The 21,704-nt window shown below is 45.6% G+C and overlaps 1 protein-coding gene across 1 annotated transcript in view; it reads right to left on the reverse strand.

The window, feature by feature from the left end:
* TRABD2A (TraB domain containing 2A) overlaps nucleotides 1-20,388 on the reverse strand; it is an 80,164-nt gene extending 59,776 nt beyond the window's left edge. The window contains exons 1-2 of the mRNA XM_065740558.1: nucleotides 20,287-20,388; nucleotides 12,174-12,731 (exon numbers count right to left, since the gene is read on the reverse strand). Coding sequence (XP_065596630.1) covers nucleotides 12,174-12,731; nucleotides 20,287-20,388 — 660 coding nt within the window. The remainder of the gene's footprint in view (nucleotides 1-12,173; nucleotides 12,732-20,286) is intronic.
* Nucleotides 20,389-21,704: the final 1,316 nt, after the last annotated feature.

The following is a 21,704-nucleotide window of genomic DNA, read 5'->3' on the forward strand; positions in this document are numbered from 1 at the left end:
ACCCAAACTGAATTTGATGCTCTTTTCTTACCCTGCTTCTCTTTCAGTGCTCCCAGAAGCACTGGCTCCAGGTTTGGGCTCCCCAGCATATTTCACTCCCGCTCACACCACTCATTCCTTTGAGGACTGCAATCTCTTTCCTGGCTTCAGCCCTCTGTTCAGCTCTTATGTCAGTTTCTTATTTTCCCAGCCCCCTGCACTGGAGGTGTATTCCAGATACAGCCTCCAGCCTTGCTACCATGACCTCCACGCCTTGCTCCTAGATTTAAGACCTCACACTTGGCAGCATTAGAAGAGTCCAATTTTCTGGGTGGTTCTCTCTGCTTGCGTAACTGATCAGCCCTCCATCTCCCACATGAACTGCATCTCTGTATAGTTATTTGCTATTTAAACCACAGACAAAGCCACCGCGTAGTGCATGGCCACAAAAAGCACTCTCACTGTTCCTTTGCAAGTGATTTTCAGTTTCCCTTCTTCCTGGGGGAGGAAGGCTCTCCATTTCCAGCTATTGTCTGGCTCTCCCTTTCTCATGTACATCTTGCGGTAAGCCACTGATTTTATGTAACATTTACTTCTATACAGAAATCAGAATTCTTCAGGTCTTCATATATTTACATCAACATGACATTTATCACCAAAACTCATATAAAAATGAGATAATGTATGACTGACAGGCCATGTTTTCCTTACAAGTGAAACTGACTGTCATACTGCTGCCTTCTTACAGCTCTTCACCATCTCCAGTGCCTACTGGCTTTATCCTTTGTGAAAATGGGATGGGTTAGCCTGACAAACTATCATAATAATACTGACAGAGGAGCTTTTTTTCTATTCCCTGAAATTTTTCAAGTGCTTACATTAACAATTAAAGGAGATCTTTGGCTTATAGTCTAAATATTTTGGACTGTAAGTAAACCATTGTTAATGTTTCATTCATTTAAAAATACTGACATTTAACATTTTTCCTGATTACTGGAAGTTATTTCTTACAGAAGCAGAAAATATTCCCTTATGACCAAGCCATGAATACACAGTCATCTTCTTTCCAAACATCAAGAAATCGTTACTGGTTATTTCTGCCCCTTCTATTTCATGTGCAACAATTTTGCAACTGTGTTCAACATGGAGCCTGTATCACTGACAGAATTTCACGAATCTCTGACATATTTAAAGAATCCCTTCTTATTGTTCCAAACTCACTGCCAAAAGGCTCTTCTTCAGTGGTACCCTTCAGTTCTCTCATCAATTGTCTGCATTTCCTTGCAGATTACTTGTCCACATTGCTTCCTCTGTTTTTTCATTCACTGTATCTTGGGGTTTTTACTGCCACTTTCATTTCTTAACCCAAACAGCTTTTTTTAACTAAAGAAAAGTTTTTCCTCCCACTTTATTTGGCCTGTAATTATTTTCAGCTTGGGGAAATTGGCCCCCTTTACAGCACACATTACTGGTCAGGACTCTGTATTCCCTTTTCACATACCAAATTAAGTTCAGCCATGAGCAAACATTTCATCAGTTCAGCAATTAATCTATTTTTATTACCTGGATGAGCTCTAAAATCATGTAACTTCAAAGTGAGCTTTAAATATCTACTGGATAGCTATTCACCTACACTTTTCAGCATGTCAGGAGTTTCTTCCAGTGCCATAAAAACTTGCTTGAAAAATGGAAGAACAATTTTTGTCTAGCAGATTTTTAAGAACCTGCTCACCCAAGTTGTGTGTAATACGGCTAACAAGCATACCCACCCCCTGCAGCAGTGTTCATTAGCTACAGCACCATGCTCTTCAGGTCATCCTCATTTAACTTGCCAACACCTTCACAGCAAATAAAGATACTCAGTGCAATCCTCTCCTCCTTCTCCATGCTGGACTTTCTAGAAAGCATGGTCGTAGCTTCTTTATTTTTAAGCATTCCAAACATGCAGCTCATCTCACCAGACTCCATCTGTAACAATAGCCCATTAATCTTAATTAACAGGCCTTATAAATTCACACAGGACTGAAATCAGTGATCAAATTACCCTAGCCTAACACATTACCACTGGCTGCATGGCAGAAACAGCCCAGAAGGCAGCCTTAGGCTGCATTGTTATGTTTATTTTTTAGTGGTAACTCCCACAACAGCTCCTCCCTACCGCTCCTTCCATCCCTGTGCTTTGCAGTCAAGTCTTTCTGAAGGCACATGGGAAACTAGAAATGTGGCTCCCAGTGTGGTTTTTCAAACACTGAAGCTCTCACTGAGCACAAATGGCTAAAAGACTGAAAGCAAAAAGCCGAACTTGTAAGAACAGAGACACTTAAACATCTTAAGCTTGTCACCAAGCACACCACCACTTGTCCAACAGATACCCACTGGTGGTTCCAAGGAGAGTATATACACACACATTTCACCTCAGGATACCTGCAACATGTTGGGTGAAGGAATCTTAAACATCCCCAAATACCTTTTTACCAGATCTACCAACAGCAACAAGATTCTAATTCCTCCCTCAAAAAACTACAGAGGAACTTGGCATGCTTGTACTTCATCGCCTATCCCTAAATTCCACAGAGATGGAAACCGGGGAATTCTTGTAAGACTTGCATGGAATACAATATTGCTTAAGTTAACCAGTACACAGAAGTGGTCACAGTGTTGCTGATTCCCAGCAGAATGGGTTAGTTGGGCCTTAATAAGGTAAGAGCTTCTAAACAGATCTTATGCCTTCAGCAGCAAACCTGCCTGTGCAGTGCTGGATAAGAGTAGGTCTTCACTGCTGAGACAGCCAAGTGTGCCGGCAGCCACCGCACGCGCACATACTGCACGCACCAGTGAGTACTACAAAACACGTGGGACAGTCAGCTTTACACTGAACTTGTACAACTGTAGAACTAAGCGGCTTCAGTCTTCTTTTCCACAGATTGCGATGTGCCCTTTTGTCTGCAAAGTGGAAGAGTAAGAAGTAAAGAAAGATACCATTTTAGGGAGCACCTGAGTAACAGAGGCAGCTCTCTCGTGCAAAGCAAGTAGAAAGGAAGACCAAAGCAGTAACAAGGCTTGGCTTCCACTCTTTATCTTTAGGCATGCCAGGGACCAGGCCTGAATGGTCTGATGAAAGACAGAGATGCGGGGAGATGCTTAAGACAATATCCAGATAAAAGTTAGAGCTTTTGCAGCAGTGAAAATCTTCAAGCAGCTAATCCAGCAATCCCAGCAAGAGCCAAGTCACCACATGAAAATTCTACCTACACTGCATCAGAGGAATCCAAGGCTGTAGTATAAATATTAGGGTCCTCAACACCCTGCCCAGGGATGCATAGAGCAGCACATTTCCACAGGGCTGCAGCCCTCCCTCTGGTTCAGAGTTTCTCATGTTATTTATGCAATAGTTTTCCACAAGAAGCCCAAATATTTCCTCTGAGTTTGCAGTAAGCTCTTCAAAATGCCACCAGATGCCCACCAGAAAAGCAGGAGGAATGTAATTCCATGCTCCCTTTCTTTGAGCATGAGCAATCACATACTTGGAGCAGGCTCCAAGCTCAGTCAGGCAAAGCACATCGCTCCTTGGGCAGGACAGCTCGTTCCCTGCAACATTCCAGAAACACAACAAGAGCCAATTCTAAAAAGTGGAGGGAGCTAATTGCATTCAGGTTGGCTCTCAGGCCAGTAGTTTGGCATGGTGCTCTACCCAGAAGCCGTACATCTCAGCAGGGTCTCTTGCCACAGCTACTGCGAGCATCCAGCACTGGTCACAACTCCGTCAGGGAACAACACCTCACCAGCAGACATATCCAACAAAGGCAGCAAGCAACTTATTTTTATCTTACGGAGAGAGGAATATACACATGAGATGAGTGAAGCTTGCTGTCTGGATCAGGTTGCACCTGCTAGCTCTGAGTTCTTTACAGTAAAACACAGAAACTGAGAATCCAGATAATTTGAGCTTATGTATTACTTTGTGGGGAGGAAAGGGAGTGAACAAGACACACTGATAAGTGACAAGTAACTCAAACAGGAATTAAGCATTTGATTAAACAAGATGAGAGTCAGATTCATAGCACTAAGTCTGTTGGTAATGAAGCCTCTGTGGAAAAAACTTTGCACAGAAAACAAAATAAATCAACATGAAAACACATGAGAAAAAAAAAACACAATAAAAATAAAACACCATGAACCAACAATTCCATGTTCTTTGCTAGAACATTCCTGTGATGCACTTGCCAGATGCTTCATATAAGTTCAAGCCTGAAACACTGCGTTTATTTGTAGTTCTTTTTCTTTTTCTTTTTTTTGCCAAGGATTCACTTCAGTTCTGGCCAAAGCTAGAAATCCTACTAATATTGTCAAAGCAAGGTAAAGAAATAAACTAAAGTACAAGACCAGCCACATCTTCCCTTACAAAGTTATGTGACAGGATTGTGATCAGGGTAAACTGCAGACCTAAACAGAGCTACGCATTTGGTTCTGACTGACAGAATTACTCTTAAGTTCTATGAGTCCCTCCATAAACACCCAGTGGTTTCGGATCTCCAGTCAGCTGCTCCCCTAGTGCTTGCTGGCTCACATTTGACCACCGTATGCTCAAAAAAGTTAATCCTAATCAAAAGGAGAGAAATGTGGATTAAAAGCACTCATTTTTCTTGGCAAGGACAGAGCCAAACTTGGATCAGCTGATGCTCATGTCAACAGCTTCCACACTTGCCTCCTGCTCCCAGTGAGCCAGTGGGACTTGGAAGCTGTTGAGTCTGAGAATTAGCTTTATACTGCTCAGCATCAGCTTGTGTTTCCACCACCTCAATCCATTACACACAGATCACATTATGGAAAGCTACACCAAAGTGGTCCCTTTTGTTGTTTAGTCTCTAAGAATCCACTCTGGAGACCCAGCACGTACAGCAAGCTGCAGCCAAGTTCACACTGCTGCTTCACAGGGAGAATGGCCCTCAGAGACTGGACTGGGAGCACTGCACATGTAGGGTTCAAGCTCTGAAGGAAAAAGGCCACTGTACCCTATAGAAGCAGTGCCTTGTCCAGTTGCCCGGAAGGACAAGCTGCAGCTTTCCAAAGGCACAGCATGTCCAGTGTTGAGGGAAAAATAGTACCAACCCAGCCCACTGTGGCATTTGTCTTGTGAAGGTGATCAAGAGGACCAGGAGGACAGGGAGCACTCACCAGCAGGTAAGTGCAGGCAGCCAGTGGCCAGCACTCTCAGCAAGAACCAGCGGCAGGCACAGCACAAGGCTTTCCAGGCAGTGCCAGGGGGCTGCACACCTACCAGCAACATATGCATTGTTCAGTATCTCTACAATGTTCAGACCCTTCACTTCAGCTGCTCACCACTGTCTCCTCTCTGGGAAAAAAAAAAAAATGCCCCAGATACATTTTGCAATTGACTTTCCTCTGCTCAGAGAAGGTGCACATGCCTAACTCCAATGTCAGAGCACTTACTGAATGCTTCTTCCCCTGTCACCACTTCAAGTTATCAGAGGTAGAAGGACATCCTGAATGAGAAGAAGCATTTGAGGTATGTGTGAGACACACTGGTGTTACTGTTCCTTCAGGGACCTGTCTACTTCCTTTAAAACTGCTCACACTCCTGGTCTCCAAGCATCCCTCATTCAGATATGCTAGAAATGAACAACATATTCTGTGAACATGATCTATCTTGCAGGCTGACCAACAATTTCATCAAAGGATCCAATCTTACCTGTTGCTGAAAACAAGAATGAATTATTCCTGCTGTTCCCTCTCTGTGTTAGGCCAGACAGAGCAATAAGTATCTGAAAATTGTCTTTCAGCCTCCTCATCACAGAATCACAGAATTGTAGGAGCTGGAAGGGATCTCTAGAGATCATCGAGTCCAACCCCCCTGCCAAAGCAGCTCCCTAGCTCAGGTTGCACAGGTAGGTGTCCAGGCAGGTCTTGAACATCCCCAGAGCAAGAGACTCCACCACCGCGGGCAGACCGCATTCACCCTTTCTAATGATATGGCTAATAAAAGCCTCCACAAAAACTACAGGAAATAATTATAGGATTACAGAAAACTCTGAGACAACAAGGATATATGGAAACCATATTCCAGACAAAAATCTTCACATATTTTTACAAGAAGTTTACTTAGTAAAGGCAATAAATGAATACATCTCTGAATAGATTGTATAGCAGTAGGAATTCAGAGAAATCCATAAACAAGTAATCACTTGCTGAAAACTAGAGGAAACTGAAATCACAGAATCACAGGGGGTTGGAAAGGAAATGGAAGATAAAAGTCCTGAAAATGTACAGCAGATGACAAGTAACAGTGTCATCTACTGATGTGCTTTGCAGAGTAAGTCCTTTGTCCTCCAAGAATTCAACATACATTCAATATCAATGTCCTAGAGGATGTAAAAAAAAAAATCACCAAGCAAACAATCAAAAAGCAGGCTGTAAGTAATCAACTTTGCAGATAAAGCAAAGGCTGGTGAGCAAAATATTTAGAACAGAGCAGGGGTACTGTTTAATCCAGATCTCTTGTTAAAACAGATCATTTGCTAGCTTGCAGTTCATCTTGGCAAGGGAGCAAAACAGAGGCAGGAACATGATAAAAGAGTAATACTCTCATTCTTATTCTGAGTGAAAACGACTCATCCAAGCAGTCAGAAAACAACTGTGCCTCCAAGAACCACAGAAAAAATAAAATGTAAAAAGAAGTAAACATGAGAATGAGTACACTGCCACTGCATGCACATGACAACCACGGATATAAGGTGCTGGTCAACCATGGAAAGCCTGGGAAGAGCTGAGAGAACAGTTAATACATAGAAAATGTGCCTTGCTGGGAAAGGATCAAGGACCTGGGATGTCTTCCAGGACTGGAGTGTTGGGATGGAAGAAGCCTGGAGAAGACTCCAGGAATACCTTGTAGTGGCCTCTCAATTTCTAAACTGGGACTGTAAGAAAGAAGGGGACAGACTCTTTAGCTGGGTCTGCTGTGATAGGAGAAGGAGAAATGGTTTCAAAGTAAGGAAGGAGAGATTTAGACTGGATGTAAGGAATAATTTTGTTTGTTTGTTTGTTTGTTTTTAAAAGAGGTTTTTAGACCAGAAAGGTCAGGCTGGATGAGGCTCTTAACATCTGATACAGCTGTAGGTGTCCTTGTTCACTGCAGGGGAGTTGGACTAGATGACCTATAGGGGCCTCTTCCAACTCAAGTGATTCTATGATACAGGATATTCAGGAAAGACAAGCTAGGGAGATAAGGAGGGATGTTGCCCTTTATGTGAGATAACAGCTGAAGTCCTTGAAGCTCCACCTGGGGATGGAAGAGGAACTGACTGAGAGTTTATATGTCAGAATTAAAGGGATGACAGATGACACTGTAATGGGTGTCTGACACAGGCCACCCGACTAAGAAGAATATGCAGTTGACACGTTCTTCATACAGGTCAGAGCAGCCTCACATTCACAAGCCCTAGTTCTCGCGGGCTGCCCATGAGAATCAGCTATCTGTTGAAGGGACAATAGCTTAGGACAGAAGAAACCAGACTTCAGTACAGCCTATGGTACTACCTTTTGTAAGATCCTAACAGAGAATATGCTGAATGACTGGATGATCATACAGTGAGAAACTGGGTCCTGCAGGTGGCAATCAGCAGCACAAAGTCTGGTTGGATGCCACCAAGTGGCAGTATGCCTGAGAGGTCAGTTCTGGGTCCAGCCCTGTTTAACACCTTCATTAACAACCTGAAAGATGGAATGGCTTGCAGCCTTGCTAAGTTCACAGATGAAATGAAACTAAGGGAGTAGCTGACTCATCGAAGGGCTAGGTAGCCATCTACAGGCACTCCTGACAGGCTAGAAAGGTGGGTTGACAAGAACTACACAAAAGCTCAAGGAGAATGCAATGTCTTGCATGTGGGGCAGAAACAGCCTCAGGCACCAGGATATGCTGGATGCCATCCAGCTGGAAAGCAGTTTAGCAAAGAAGTACCTAAGAGTCCTAGTAAACACCAAGGTGAAAATTAATTAAGCAAGGCACCAAGCACACATCCTCTCCATGTTCCCTGCTCTCCACTGTTGGTTTAGTTGCTTGAAAAAAGCAGAGATCCAGCACAGAGCTTCTATGTGCTCCCTCCTTCTAGCCCATTCTGCCGCACCTATTTTCTTGCATAGCAACAGTGCTCTGAACCAGAATTAGAGGATTTCAATTGGGTGTTCCTGCCAGCCAGTCCACCAGCTTGGTATTGACTTGTCAGAGAAGACAAAGATAATCTGTCACAAGTGTTCTCAGATAATTCATTTCCTAGTCCCTCCTAACTGAGGAAAGAAGCATATGTGAGCACAGTCACCATACAACACTGGGAGAAAGCCTCCGGGAAGGGGTTATCTTTGTGAGCTGGGAGGAAAGACAAGTTTATTGCCTCATGTGTTCTACTTCCACTGAACAATATGCAGAGCAAATGGCATTTTCAATGGGAAAATCATGTCAGGTAGCTAACATGCACACACAGTGCACCTGCAGTACTGCATCCAGGCTTAGGGCCACCAGTCCAGGAAGACATGGAGCTGACAGATCAGGTTCATTATTTTTGTTTTTTTAAAGCTAAGGCCCAATTCCAGACACCATTTCAGGAGCAGTCCTTCCTGGCTCTCTGTGTCCTACTGCCAAACAGCAAGCTGAGTACTTTTTGGAGATGCAGTCATGTATCCTGACGCTCAGGTAGGATCAGAGCACTATTGTGAGGTCCAAACACAGGACAACAGTGTGGTGAAAACAATTATCATATCAAGAATTTTTAAGTTCTTTCACAAAAGGTGTCCAAGCCTTGCTCCATCCTTGGAGGTGCTAAAGGCCAGGTTGGACAGGGCCCTGAGCAGCCTAATCTAGTAAGTGGTAACTCTTCCAACACAGAGGTGTTCAAAACTAGTGGTCTTTAAGGTCACTTCAAACCCAAGCTATTCTGTGATCTTGCAGAAGCCAAACTGGCCAAGGCCATGGTTGAGAAGCTGTGATGGTTGGGCAGAGTTCATATGCTGTAGCATTCTTCCCACATAGACTGAAGACACAAGTTCTTGTGTTCAAGCTCCATCTAGACTATAGAAACAGCCTGGCACCACTAGTGTGTGCCAAAGCACAATTCCAAGGGCATGGCACAGCACAGGCCAAGGCCAGCTCATTTTCTGAGCCAACACCAAACTGATATTCACAACACTATCGTCTGGAGTCAAAAGCAAAGTTCCACAGCCCTTAGGTTGGGGTAAGCATTATCCATCAAACACAAGCTTGTGCACAGCTTTAAAGAAATGGTTATGAGATCTGAAGGACTGATTCTAGACAGAATATGGTAGACTGCATTTAGCGGCAAAGGTTTTAGCTGCTAGAAGCTCTGATGCCACTAAGAATGAATCTTGCATCCTTATAGGGTAGTGCAATGAGGGAGGCACTACCCATGAAAGAAGGTGGCATGGATGGAAAAAAAACTCAAACAATCCCAGGTCAGCATGAAAAAGGAAAACTAACACCATGGTCCCAGAACAGATCTTTCCACATTCCCAAAAGATGCCTGTATCTTGGAAAAGAATTGGAATTGATAAGGCAGTAGAATACAGCATGGGCTGTGTACGCACCATGGTGCACCATACAGAAGTAATACTTCTACAGCCTGGCTATTTCTGCAGCTGAGTTGAGCAAGAACAAAGAGATATGGCACATAAAAAAAAGTCATAAAACAAAAAGTAAAGAGAAAATTGGAATAAATACAAAGAGAAAAAGCCCCATGACAAGGAGTACTGACTCACTTTCCACAGAGAGAGAAAGGGAAGTGTATAGCTTGGAACTGTCCACATCTTGTGCTTCGAGCAACTCTGGGGTGCTAATAAATGATCAACTGCTCCAGACCTTTAACTGCAATTACATACTCATACTAATGAGGCCCTGTCTGGTCACACAGATAGAAGAAGGGACCTAGCTAATAAGAAAGTACTGCCTGCAAGTAGCCTAGAAGTCCTCATCACCAGGTAACACAACAAGCTGTTAGAACATAGCACAACCGGAAGAAAGAGTAAGCCTTGTGAAAAAAACATGAATTCAGAGCAAGAAACTTATGAGTTGGCCAAGGAAATCATCTTTCTGCAACTTTGCTACAACAAAAAGCCATGCTTGCAATGGATTATATATCATTCTTTATAGTTTTAAATCTTTGTATTCCTCGGAAGAGTTTTATGTCATCTCTGTGTGTCTGCCACTTACTTGAAAGGCAGACACAGTATAGTGGTCTGATACCAGGAGTTCCCAAATAGTGGCATGAAAACAAAGGAAATAATTTTCAAAGAGCCTATTTCAGAATCTTCATTTGACTTATAATAAACACGTAATTAATTCAACTGCTTGAACAAACTGAGAAAAGGGCTCTTAAAAATTACAGAATTGCCAGCAATAGCAGTTCACAAGTCAGACTGTGAAACAACCACAGCATTTGCTTAGAAACTTAAAAAACAACTGTCTGTGGTTCTTCCTGAATATTACTTGTATGGGGAAGATGGCAGTGGGCAGGAAGAAAGAAGTGAATTTACAGTGCATTAGCTGCTCTGGACCTGCTCTTTCTCCCTGCAAATGAGCTGCTGTGCTCCAACAGAAGGCATGCAAGGAGCAGCATCTGCATACCTATTTCCTCTTACTGTGAGGTAGTTCATGGGCTGTATTTTCACAAGGGCTATTCCCCCTGCAGTTCTGGTTACCATGACTCCCTCAGATGGGCTCTGAGGTCTCACAAGATGCACAGTAAATGTCACAAGGTTAGGCAACTCTGGGTGGCACATCTCAGTGTCCCCAGCCCACATGACTTGCCAGCTGATATTCTTATGCTTGGAAAATAGCACACCAACTGCCACTTTTTGAAAAAAGCTGCATGAAAGCCCAAACTAAATGTCAACAGTTGCATAGACTTAACCAGGCCACGATTTGCAACCTATGTTTTTCAGACTCCCTGTCACCACCTTGCAAGACAGCGCAGAAATCATGCAGCCCCCTCCTCCTATCACATTAAACCACAGGGGCACTGTCAGCAAAAGGAAAATACAGGCAGTGATGTCAAAAAAGCCTCAGCCACACAGGAGGTGGAGGAGATGAGACTGCATCAGCTGAGAGCAGACAGCAAGAGCTCAAGGACTAAGAGCTCCGATAGCAAAGGCTGAACGCAAACATGAGGCTGCCCTGATCCAAACAATGAAAGTGAGGGTGACATATTTGCAGCTAAAGACTGTGCAAGTGCACACACTGCACTCTGCACTGATGGAACCAGACAAGACTAGGTGGGGTAGCAGATATTTGTTCCTGCTCCTGCTGGACTGCACCCTGCCTTCAGCTCTTCCCATCCCAAAGAAGGACATTCTGGATGCTTACAGTCCCACCAGTCAAGACTGGGGCTGCAATACACATGGTGTCCTGGCACAGTAAGTCCAAGTCTGGAGACTTCACAAGCAACCTGATGTTGTTCAGCTTGTCTGGTGTGACACTGAATGTACACCTGTACTAAATTCCACCTGGTCTGAAGCACAGAAGAGCCAGCACTAATCCATGAAGCTCCACAAAGAGGCGGGGGAGGGGTTCACTGACTCTCATTGTGCTTCACAGGAAGAAAATAAATAAATAGATAAATAAAATCACTCTAATACAGAGGATGAGCCTATTCCTCAGGGTACTGAGGTCAGCTGAGCTACTTTTCCAAACAACAGGTTCATAGGTTCATAAGGTTGGAAAGGTAGCTTCCAACTTCACCCACAATGGCCCCCCTTCTCCCAAGTAATTACACCTCTCCCCTTAATTAGCTATTACAAAAGCAAGTTTAGACACTGAGTCCCAGCCTCCCCCAGGCATTTACTACGAATGTGCCTGGCAGGGTCAGAGAGCAGACATCGAAAGGTCCAGTGTAATTTGGGGTGGAGCCTGCCAAAAGCTTTCCAGGGAGGAGGAGAGGGATATCCTCAGGCCAAGTCTGAACAAATTTAGGAGGCAATCTAAACTCCTACAGCTAAGCAGATTCTCCCACAGGTACATGGTGAGACAAGGGTTGTGGGCAGCAAGTGTGAGACTCCAGACACGACGCGTGGAAAGCACTCACTCCAGGCCAACCCCCTTGCTCCTGCTGTCTACATGTCCACCCCAGCAGCCAGCCCAGTGCCCTGTGCCATGCTGCAAGCCACTGTCTCACCTGAGAGAAGTTAAGCCCATTAAGTGGGTGGCACTGCTCCTCTACTTTCTCCACAGCACCTGTTTGCTTTCTAAGCCGCTCTGCTTCCTGGGCCAGATACAGATCCAGGACAGGAACTCCTCGAGACTTGATGTCTACCTCTGTCAGAGAGTTCACCATCAGCATCACCCACACTGGTCTCTTCCGCTCCCAGTTGCCAGCAATGGCATTGAAGAGGTAGTCTGCATACAGCCCCTTGCCTTGCTGGTCTGGAGTCATCCAAGATGGCATCATGTGCTTGACATATTCTAGGTGCCTCTTGAGCCGGCAGTAGATGTCACGGGGCAGTACATCCTGGAGATTCTCCCCCTGAGGCAGCAGCTGGCAGCTGGTGAGAGCAGAGATGGTGTAGGGGTCGGTGAGGTCCAGCTCAAAGTACACAATGTGACTCTGATGAAAGGCCTTCTTGGAGTTCTCTGGGATGAAATCCCAGACACGGGTATATGGGACATGGATGGTACCAAAGAAGTAAGATGGGGGATCTCTCTTGATTGTCCACAGGAAGGAGTTCAGCTCACTCTGCCAGGGAAGAGGGAGACACAGTTCAGTATGTACGAACACTCACACGAGGCACCAAGTACAAGGCTAATGGGAAACAATATGCCAACCTAGCAGGTCACCTGGCTGTGCAGTTTGCTAGCACATACATTTACTAAAGAGGCTTTGTACATACAAAGTCTTCCTTGAGTATTTTTCTTCTCAGGCCTTGAGGTCAAAACTCACTTTTAATTAATGAAAAGCATTACAGGGATGGCCTTCGCTTTCTCCTCTTGGAAGGCAGCATCATAGCTTCTCAAAAGAAACATCATCCCAGCGCATGTCCTCAGTATCCACCAGAAGTAGCAACAGCAGAGCCCAAGCAGGCCATGCTTCTGCAAAACACTTATCCAGCTTCCATCTTTCATCAAGTCAAAAGTTGCTATCGCTTTGCTGAGGTGGTAGGGGACAGCAGGCTGTCAATCACCTTGGCACATCTTACGTCAGCACAGAAAAGACTCTTCCCTCAAGGAAGTTGCCACGACACATAATCAGGGGTCACCCTGAGAGAACTTTCCACCCAGAACAAGAAATAAACAAATGAATAACAACTACTACTACATGGTAGAAATTCTTGCTGAAGCAGTTAGGAATACAGTTTACAAGAATGTGGCATATGTAGACAAGACCCCTCAGCCCAATTCTTTTTCTCACCAACCAGAAAAACACATGCAATACCTTAGAAAAATAATGAAAGAAACTCTGCAGGCCAAGTTCAGCCTGTGTTCCCAGGCCACAGAAAAAAATATTCTTTAAAAGAAAATTTGTAAAAGTTTTTAAGAAGTCTCTCGAACCTTGCAGCTATCATTAAGTCAGAATCAGACGTTGTTCTACAGCAAAATGTGCCTCACACCATTTCCAGAAACACTAGTGTGTGGAGTGTGCTTGAGCCCTAAGTAGTTTCCCAGAACAGGAGAGCAAATAGGGGAAATGGGTCCTTCCTGGATCCAAGAAGTCACTTTACACCAGCAGCAGACATGACTCTCATCTCAGGTGCAGTGGTCCCTACTAGAACAGTTCATATCTCCCTGAGCAAACAGGAAGAGGTATACCACTTTCGCATATCTAAGAAGGAGGACCAGCTTCCAGATGCATTCAAACATCTGGTCAGTCTTTAGCCAACATATAACTCTAACCTCAGCTCCAAGGCTGTGTGCATGTGCGCTGATCTAAGATACCTGTCTGACTGCCAAATGCAGAAGAGGCTTCTTGGAGTAATTTATTGGAAACTCATTGCCTATAAGAACTGCTAAAGAATAAGCGTCAGGAAGATTTATCTTACAAAAATGCTCTGGATTGGCTCATTCCCGACAACCTTCTTCCAGAACTTTACATCGAGCCTAAGCCATGGATCAAGCAGCACTTCAGTGAAGTGCTGCTGCCAGCATGGTTCACCAGCATGCTGACCAATCAAGTCAACACCAGAGCAGTCTTCAGACACTTTTGCAGCACGTCAAAGGTTGGGAAGACACCTCCAAGACTTGAGTTTGGGTTAACGCCCTTTTAATCTCTGTATCCAAACAGACAGTCTTGGAACAGTCTCCTAAATTACAGGCCATGAAAACATTCCTAGAGACCATGCAAGGAAAAGAACAAATGATACGTGGTACTAAGAGAGAAGGAGGATACAGGACAGAGGATGAATTCAACACAGACTCAGAAAGTACATGAGAAAATGAATACACAGGAAGACAAGAAAGGAAACCAGACAGGATCTACTCCTGCGTTTAGCCAGGAGGGAAAATGGAAGAACACACCTCTGCACTGAGAAAAAATACAAGTAGACAGCAGACAGCAAGAATGAATGACCAGCAGTGCTGTTTTCTACCTGCAAGCAGGCAAAAAGACGTAAGATGCACCTAGAACAGGAATGAGGCTGGGAGGTCAACCACTTCATGCAAGTCTGATTGCATACATGCAGAAACAGGCATAACCACAGGAATCATAAGGAACCAATGGCCACCAGCCCTCTTACATTTTCAGTCCAGTTCTTGCATACAGCCACCTAGCAGGCTGAAGCCCAGACACAGGATATCTGGCAGTGCTAGTTCTGCTCCAGACCACTGCACACAAACCAGATAGAAAGGTGTTTGGCACTCCACTCTCATTTCTTTTGCTCTATAAATCACCACAACTTTTGTAATTATACTACCAGATGAGATTTAATAAGAGCAAGTGTACAGTCTTGCACCTTAGGGAGGAATAACCACATGCACCGGTACAGCTGGGGGATGATCTACTGGAGAGGAGCACTGAGGAGAGGGACCTGGGTGTCCTGGTGGATGACAGGCTGGCCGTGAGCCAGCAGTGTGTCTTGGTGGCCAAGAAGGCCAATGGGATCCTTGGGATGCATTAAAAAGAGCACGGCCAGCAGGTCAAGGGAGATGATCCTCCCTCTCTTTGACCTGGTGAGGCCTCACCTGGAGTACTGTGTCCAGTTCTGGACTCCCCAGTACAAAATTTCTCCATCTTGCAGTGAGCAAGAGCTCCCGCAACAGAACAGCCGGGCACACTGCAGGCACTTCCACAACGGTCAGCAGTCTGTCCCAGGGCAACGGACCTTTGTCTCAGACTGCCTGGGCTCACAAGCACTACCCAGAGCTGGTGCAAAGGCTGAAGGATGGTTCTATTTTCATCTTGATGCAGCTCCTTAAGCTCACCACTTTTCAGTCCAGTTTCAGAGAGGGAAAAGCAAGAGCATGATCTCTCCCTAAGTCCGTAAAGGGGGAACTCTTAAGCTATGTGCTAGGTGGCTGTGAGACAGTGCAGGAGCAGTGCTAAAGCATGCTCAAGATTGCAACTTATGCCATGGCTGGCAGCCTCTCTCTCTCACCTCATTTCTCTGAGAGCATGCAAGAGATAAGGGTACTACAGCCAGTCTGTAGCAAGATCCTTCTACACAGCTCTTCAGAAAGGGGCACAAAAGAATGAAAGCCTCCTAGAGGCTGCAGAGTGTGCTGGGCTCTCCACGAATTTCCCTTTCATGAACACAATAAGAAAACAGCCAGATTCATGTACAGTTCTCAATGTGTTCTATTTCCACTCCCAGATTTGACAGGTAGCACATAATACTTTATTCACTATCACTAAAACAAGGAGCAAGGAGAGAACTGGAGGGTAGTCTGAGGAAGAGTGGCACTCCCATGTGAGGTCTGTTGATTCAGTGCTCAACTGAGATTTCAGGCAACATCAAATGAAGCACAGCATGTGCTCTCTGCTACAGCACGCCTCCACTAGGACTGAGTTTAATCTCTGCTGAGGAGCCCCGAATCCAATTATTTCTGGATGTTCAGCATGATGAGTATATTCCCAGGGGAACAAGACCTGACTGTGAACAGATTCAGGGTTCCAGCCCAGCAAAAAGTTTGTTTTGAACACACATACATGCAAAGAAAAGGGAAAAAAAAGTAAAAAGAAGAAATAAACCTTTTCTCCAGCCAACTCAGACCATACAACTGAACACAGAAGAAGTACAATAAGGTGGTGGTGCAAACAGTGGGTGGAAAGGAAAAGGAACTGCTCAAGCTAACACTGAACATATGGACACGCAGAGCTACGGAATTCATTCCCTGCCATGAGATGGGGAAAGCCTCGCTGCCCCACCCCAACGTGTCTACACAAGCACCCAGCCTGAGCTGCAAAGGGCCGCATTTAAGGACAGATAATGGTTTCGCAAAATGAGAGTTTAAAAGTATCAGGCATTGCAGAAAACCAGGGAAAGTGTAGTGCACTTCAAGGGGTTTCTCCCCAGCAGCTCAGAGAGGGTTTGGGAATGAACAAAAAAGCTTGAGGAATGGGAGACTAAAGTGAAGTATTGAGGAGTGACAGCTGAACCCCAAGTACATCATCAGCTCCATATCCCAGCATCGTTCCTGAAACAGGAAGCTGGCTGTCCTCCGGTGGTCTTGGAAACTCCCATTACCTCCTGCCTCCTTCTGTCTGCTTCAGCAGAACAGAGGCTCTGACTGAGAGGCATGTTCTTCATCTTTCCAGTCTTTTTCCAGCTTTCAGGAAGCCAAGCCTCCAATACAGCTCATTTTAATGACCTCCAGTAGCTTACTTTTCCTGCAGGGTTTCTTAGGTCTACTAAGGAAAGTAGTTTTTAAGTATACAAATGCTAATGCACAAATCCCTTCAGGTGAGGCAACAATTCTCCTGGAAGAGAAGTGCCAAAAGGACCTGTTATCTTTCTTCTGAGAAACAAGCTCAAAGTGGGGTACATGACATACTGACAGTCAGGAATAAAATAATGGTAAACATCCAGGAAATAACACAAAGAAAAACAGGAGAAACAAAGAATGCCTCCAATGACAGTACTCTGAGCATCCATAGAAGGAGAAACAGAGCAATGGGACTTTAAAAAATGAAAATTTAAGAGGAACAGGTAGTGGAGATCCAGGGAACAGAGGATCTCAAGGGAAGGACAGCTGCAGTATGAGGAGTGAAGAACTAGATAGGAACTCCCAACACAGGAAGCCTGTCCCAGGTCTGCCCAAGTGACTGAGCAAGTCACATTGCGTCTGCTTCCTTCTGCCTTCTGATCCCTGTTTATGCTGACTACAAACTTTCCAGCATAAAGTGCGTTACTTGCTAAGTAGGCAGCTGCCTTCTGCTGTTTCACAGTCCTCCAGAGCCCCAAACCCTCACACTGATCCCATAGCAAAGTCTTCCAAACAGCAGCCCAAAACTGCATTGTTTCTCAGTCCAAAAAAATGCTCTTAAATGTTTCTTGCTACAAAAACCAGAGCACGTGGCATGCCTTTTACCCAGGCAGGCAGTCCTGTAGCCCTCCCTATATAGTGTTCCTCCTCATCTACAATGTCGTGTTCATTTATACCTAATTGAGGCAAAGATCATGCCTTTCTCATTTATGCTCATGCCCTCATGCCACTACAATAATGCACAGAGAAATGTAAGGCACATTTTTAAGTTGTTCTGTTAAGCTTTTGCCCATTTACATTACTGACACTAAAACTCAGCTAAGACTGTAAGTAGAACTCACCTAGAGATAAACACTGTGCTGGCTACTATTACAACTATCAAAAAACACACAATTTAGTCTCCTTTTGACAAAAGTAAAAAATTTAAAAAAAAAAATTCTTAAAGAATTTTTAACTAAAAAGCCAAAACATTCATTACTTAAAAATAAAAAATAAAAAAGCAGACATTCACTACTTGCTCTACTGAAGTAAATTCAGAGGTCACTCCAAAAGTAACGTCTCCCAGTTATTTCCATGGAAACTACAACAAATAGCATAATAACACTATTTGTTAGAGCAAATTCTCAGTTCCAAAACAATCACTACCATTAGCTGTGCATTTTCACCAACAACAAACAAAGGCCTGCATGCCTTACTCATAAACATCTGCACCAGCAGAGGTGACACGCTGCAGCCACCACCACTGCTGAAACACACCACCCACTGCCTCACCATGCTCATATTTTCGCTGTTTGGTCTCTAGAAACATTCAACAAGCATCAGCGAATGTCAGGGGAGCTATTTTTTCTGTATGGAAGTAATTCACTGCCACACTTGTTGCTTCCTCTTCATTTCCACATCAGACACCATTCTGACTGACTGCTCTTCTGCTGCCATCTGTCACATGTCAACGAATGTAGTGGAATATTGGCTGGAAGGTCCAACCTCTACTGCCATACCATCAACATCCACCTCTGAAGGTGTGGGCAGACATCATAAATTAGGAGGCATTACTTTCAGAGCAGCTCATATAAGAAAGAAAAGAGCCCCCTACCAGGAACACATATCATTAAGTACTAACCAGCTACAAACACACACATGACGGTGTTGATTCTGGCTTGAAATTTAACAGCACGCTCTGACGTTAAGCAAAAAGGAAGTGCTACCAGATTCCAACATTCTTAATTGTCTTTGAGTCTTTCTCTTTTACAATGCAAAAAAAAAAAAATGATGAGACTCATTACTGACTGCAGCTCTAACTGTAATACTGAGCACTTCACCTTCAATTTTTCCAATAAGTCTCCGAAGTCTCACAGAACCATATAACAGAACCACAGAATGGCACGGGTTGCAAGGGACATCAAGGCCTGCCCAGTTGCAGTCCATTGCCATGGGGAGGGTGGCCACGTAGGCAGACAGACCATTCCACTGGCCAGTGTCCTAAGTCCTGGGCTACTGGAGATGCCTCAGCTCCATGACAGCGGGGCCCACTACCATCAGCAAGAGGTAGCAAGGCCCTGAGGCTAGGGAAACGGATATGTTTAGGTTCATGGGGAGGGAAAGAGCAGGCCATGGAGCATTCTGGGCCTTCCTGGTAGTATCAAGCCTTCTCACTGCTCCCATCTTGCCGTGAGGCTTTGTTACTTCCCTTGTGTGGCACCGCTGCACTTCCTTCCAATGCCTTCTGGTTCTCTTTGTGACCATGGTGGTGGGGCCTCCTTGCCTCAGCCAGGCAAACATTCAAGTGATCCAATGGATGGAACACTTGCCCTGTGAGGACAGGCTGAGAGCTGGGGCTGTTCAGCCTGGAGAAGGCTCTGGGAAGACGCAGTCATGGCCTTTCAGTATCTAATGGGGAGCTGTATGAACAAAGGGGACAGACTCTTCAGCAGGACCTGTGGTGATGGGACAAAGGGAAAATGGTTTCAAACTCAAAGAGGGAAGATTTAGATTCAATATAAGGAAGAAGTCTTTTAATGTGTGGTGAAGCAGTGGCACAGGTTGCCCAGAGAGGTGGTGGATGCCCCATCCCTGGAGACACTTGAGGTCAGGCTGAGTGGGTTCGGTGGATACACTTAAGGGGCTCTGAGCACCTGACTTTTATGTGCCCACTGCAGAGGAGCAGGACCAGGTAGACCCACTCAGATAATTCTGTAACAAGTGGCAGCATACACACCACCCTGACCGTGAAAGGTTGCTTCCATGTCCGAGCAGAGGCCTACAGAGAACACGGATGCACTGTATGTACTGTCAGAACTAATGACAGACTGTAAGCTCAGGATGGCTTTTCTTACACAGTTCTGTGCGCTTTTACCACAGAAGCTTCACCAAGAAACAAGTTTTCCCTGCATCTGAACGGGCATGACACTGCCAACAAGTGTCACATCAACCTTAGCATCACCTGCAGCAGACAGCATTCAGCTGCGCTTCTCCCCGTGGCAAACCATGCAGCTGGTGGAATCAGAGCACAAACAGCACCCCACACAACCTGTAGCCGTATTTCTGCCAAAAGGGCTGCGCTGAGCCTTCCTTCCCCGCTACACTGCGGCTCCAGCAGGAAACCAACCGGCTGTCCCCACGAGGAGCGCGCTCCTCCCGGACGCTCCTTCTACAGCAGTGCCGTCGGGTCTGGAGACGGCTCCTCTCACGGAGCAAATTCAGGTTGAAGGCGGTCCCCCATCGCGGGCTCAGCCAGATCGCAGCGTGGCTTGGCTCCGCGGGCGCTGATCCCCGGGGCCCCGCTATTCCCACGCCGCTCATCCTCAGGTGAGCCGCCCGCAGCGCTGGGCTGCCCCCGAGGGAAGGAGACCCCCTCCTCCTTCTCACAAGTAGCTTACCTTTCCACGGAGCGAGCAGGCGTCGGCGGGGCCCCGGCTCTGCCGCGCTCTGGCCAGCAGGAGGAGGCTGTGCAGCAGGCAGACCCAGCCGGGGTGCACCATCTCTGCTCGATCCTGGAGTTGGCACAATCTGAGGACGGCGTTTCTTTTTTTTTTTTTTTCTTTCCCCTCCTCTCTCCTGTTTCCACACCCCTCCTCCCTCCCCCCCCCCCTTTTTTTTTTTCTTTCTCCTTCTTTTTTCTCTTTATAAATATCCGTCTCTTCTGCTATTTTTCTCCTGACTGTATTGTTATTTTTTTAAACTTCTTTTACTCGGGGCACTCAGTTTCAGGGCCCTCGTGGGAGCGGTCTCATCCCCTGGGTCAAGCCCTCCAGTTTTTCCCCCTTCCTCTTAAAGGGTCCCGTGCCGCAGGGAGGGGGGGGGTCGCGGGGGGAGGAAGGGGAGGGCGCGGGGCCCTCTGCACGGGGGCGGGAGATGCAGCAGTGGCGGCGGCTGTTGGAGATCCCTCGGCCCCGCTGCCCGCCGTCCGCATCGCCGCGCGGGCCCGCTTCGGCCCCAGGACCTTGGGAAGCTGTGCCCCTGGCCCGGCCCTGCCCTCCCTGTGCCCACCTGCCGCCCTTCCCGTAGTGAAGAATCGAAGCTGCGATCTTTAGCTAGCCTCTTAGTTGCCCGTCCGACTTCGGACCAACTGTAGCACGCAAGAGCCTTTGACTCGTTTCAGCATGGCTGTGTCATCGTGCTGTTTGTCCATCAGTACTGTTTCCAGTATGCTTTGCATAAGTGGTGCGATCTGTTAAAGATAAAAAATGCGCTGAAGGGCGTATCGCCATCTCTGCTTGTAGACCTCGCCAGTATTTTCTGAGGAGACTGATATCTAATCCTTGTAGAAGTTTGTATTGCTGATGATCAAATGTGAAACCTGCCAGAACTGTTGGTGTTATTTTGTTTTTGTCATGTGTATATTAATAGCAAACTTTTATTAACTTTGAGTTTACGATAGCATCTTTCTGATCATTTTAGTACTAAATAACTTAGCTTTAGCACATTCAGGGTTTATTGGAAGTAAACCTCTTAAGGCTGGAAAACTCTCCCTCCACTGCCCACCGAGATGTTGCATGGAGCTATTCCTCCTGAATCATCCACAGTTGTTTTAATTAAAAACCCCAGGCCAAACTGTGGGCAAAGTGCTGGCTAACTGTTGGGCTGTGTGCAGACTCAGGCAGCTGTTGTCCCATCAGCTTTATTTTTAATTTTAAGCACATCTCTTTCGATCCTGGAGATCCAAATCTCAGATCCAGGGTTCAGAATCAATGACAAATTTCCCGCTAACTCCAAGAGAGCAGAGATCCCTATCTGTGCCTTCATTTGGACAGGTTGGTTTTGCAGTACAAAGCATTGTCCCCAAGGAGAAGGCAGC

The sequence above is a fragment of the Cyrtonyx montezumae genome, unplaced genomic scaffold (assembly GCF_038088225.1).
Source record: "Cyrtonyx montezumae isolate F1298 unplaced genomic scaffold, pur_monq_1.0 scaffold_29, whole genome shotgun sequence".
Taxonomy (NCBI): Eukaryota; Metazoa; Chordata; class Aves; order Galliformes; family Odontophoridae; genus Cyrtonyx; species Cyrtonyx montezumae.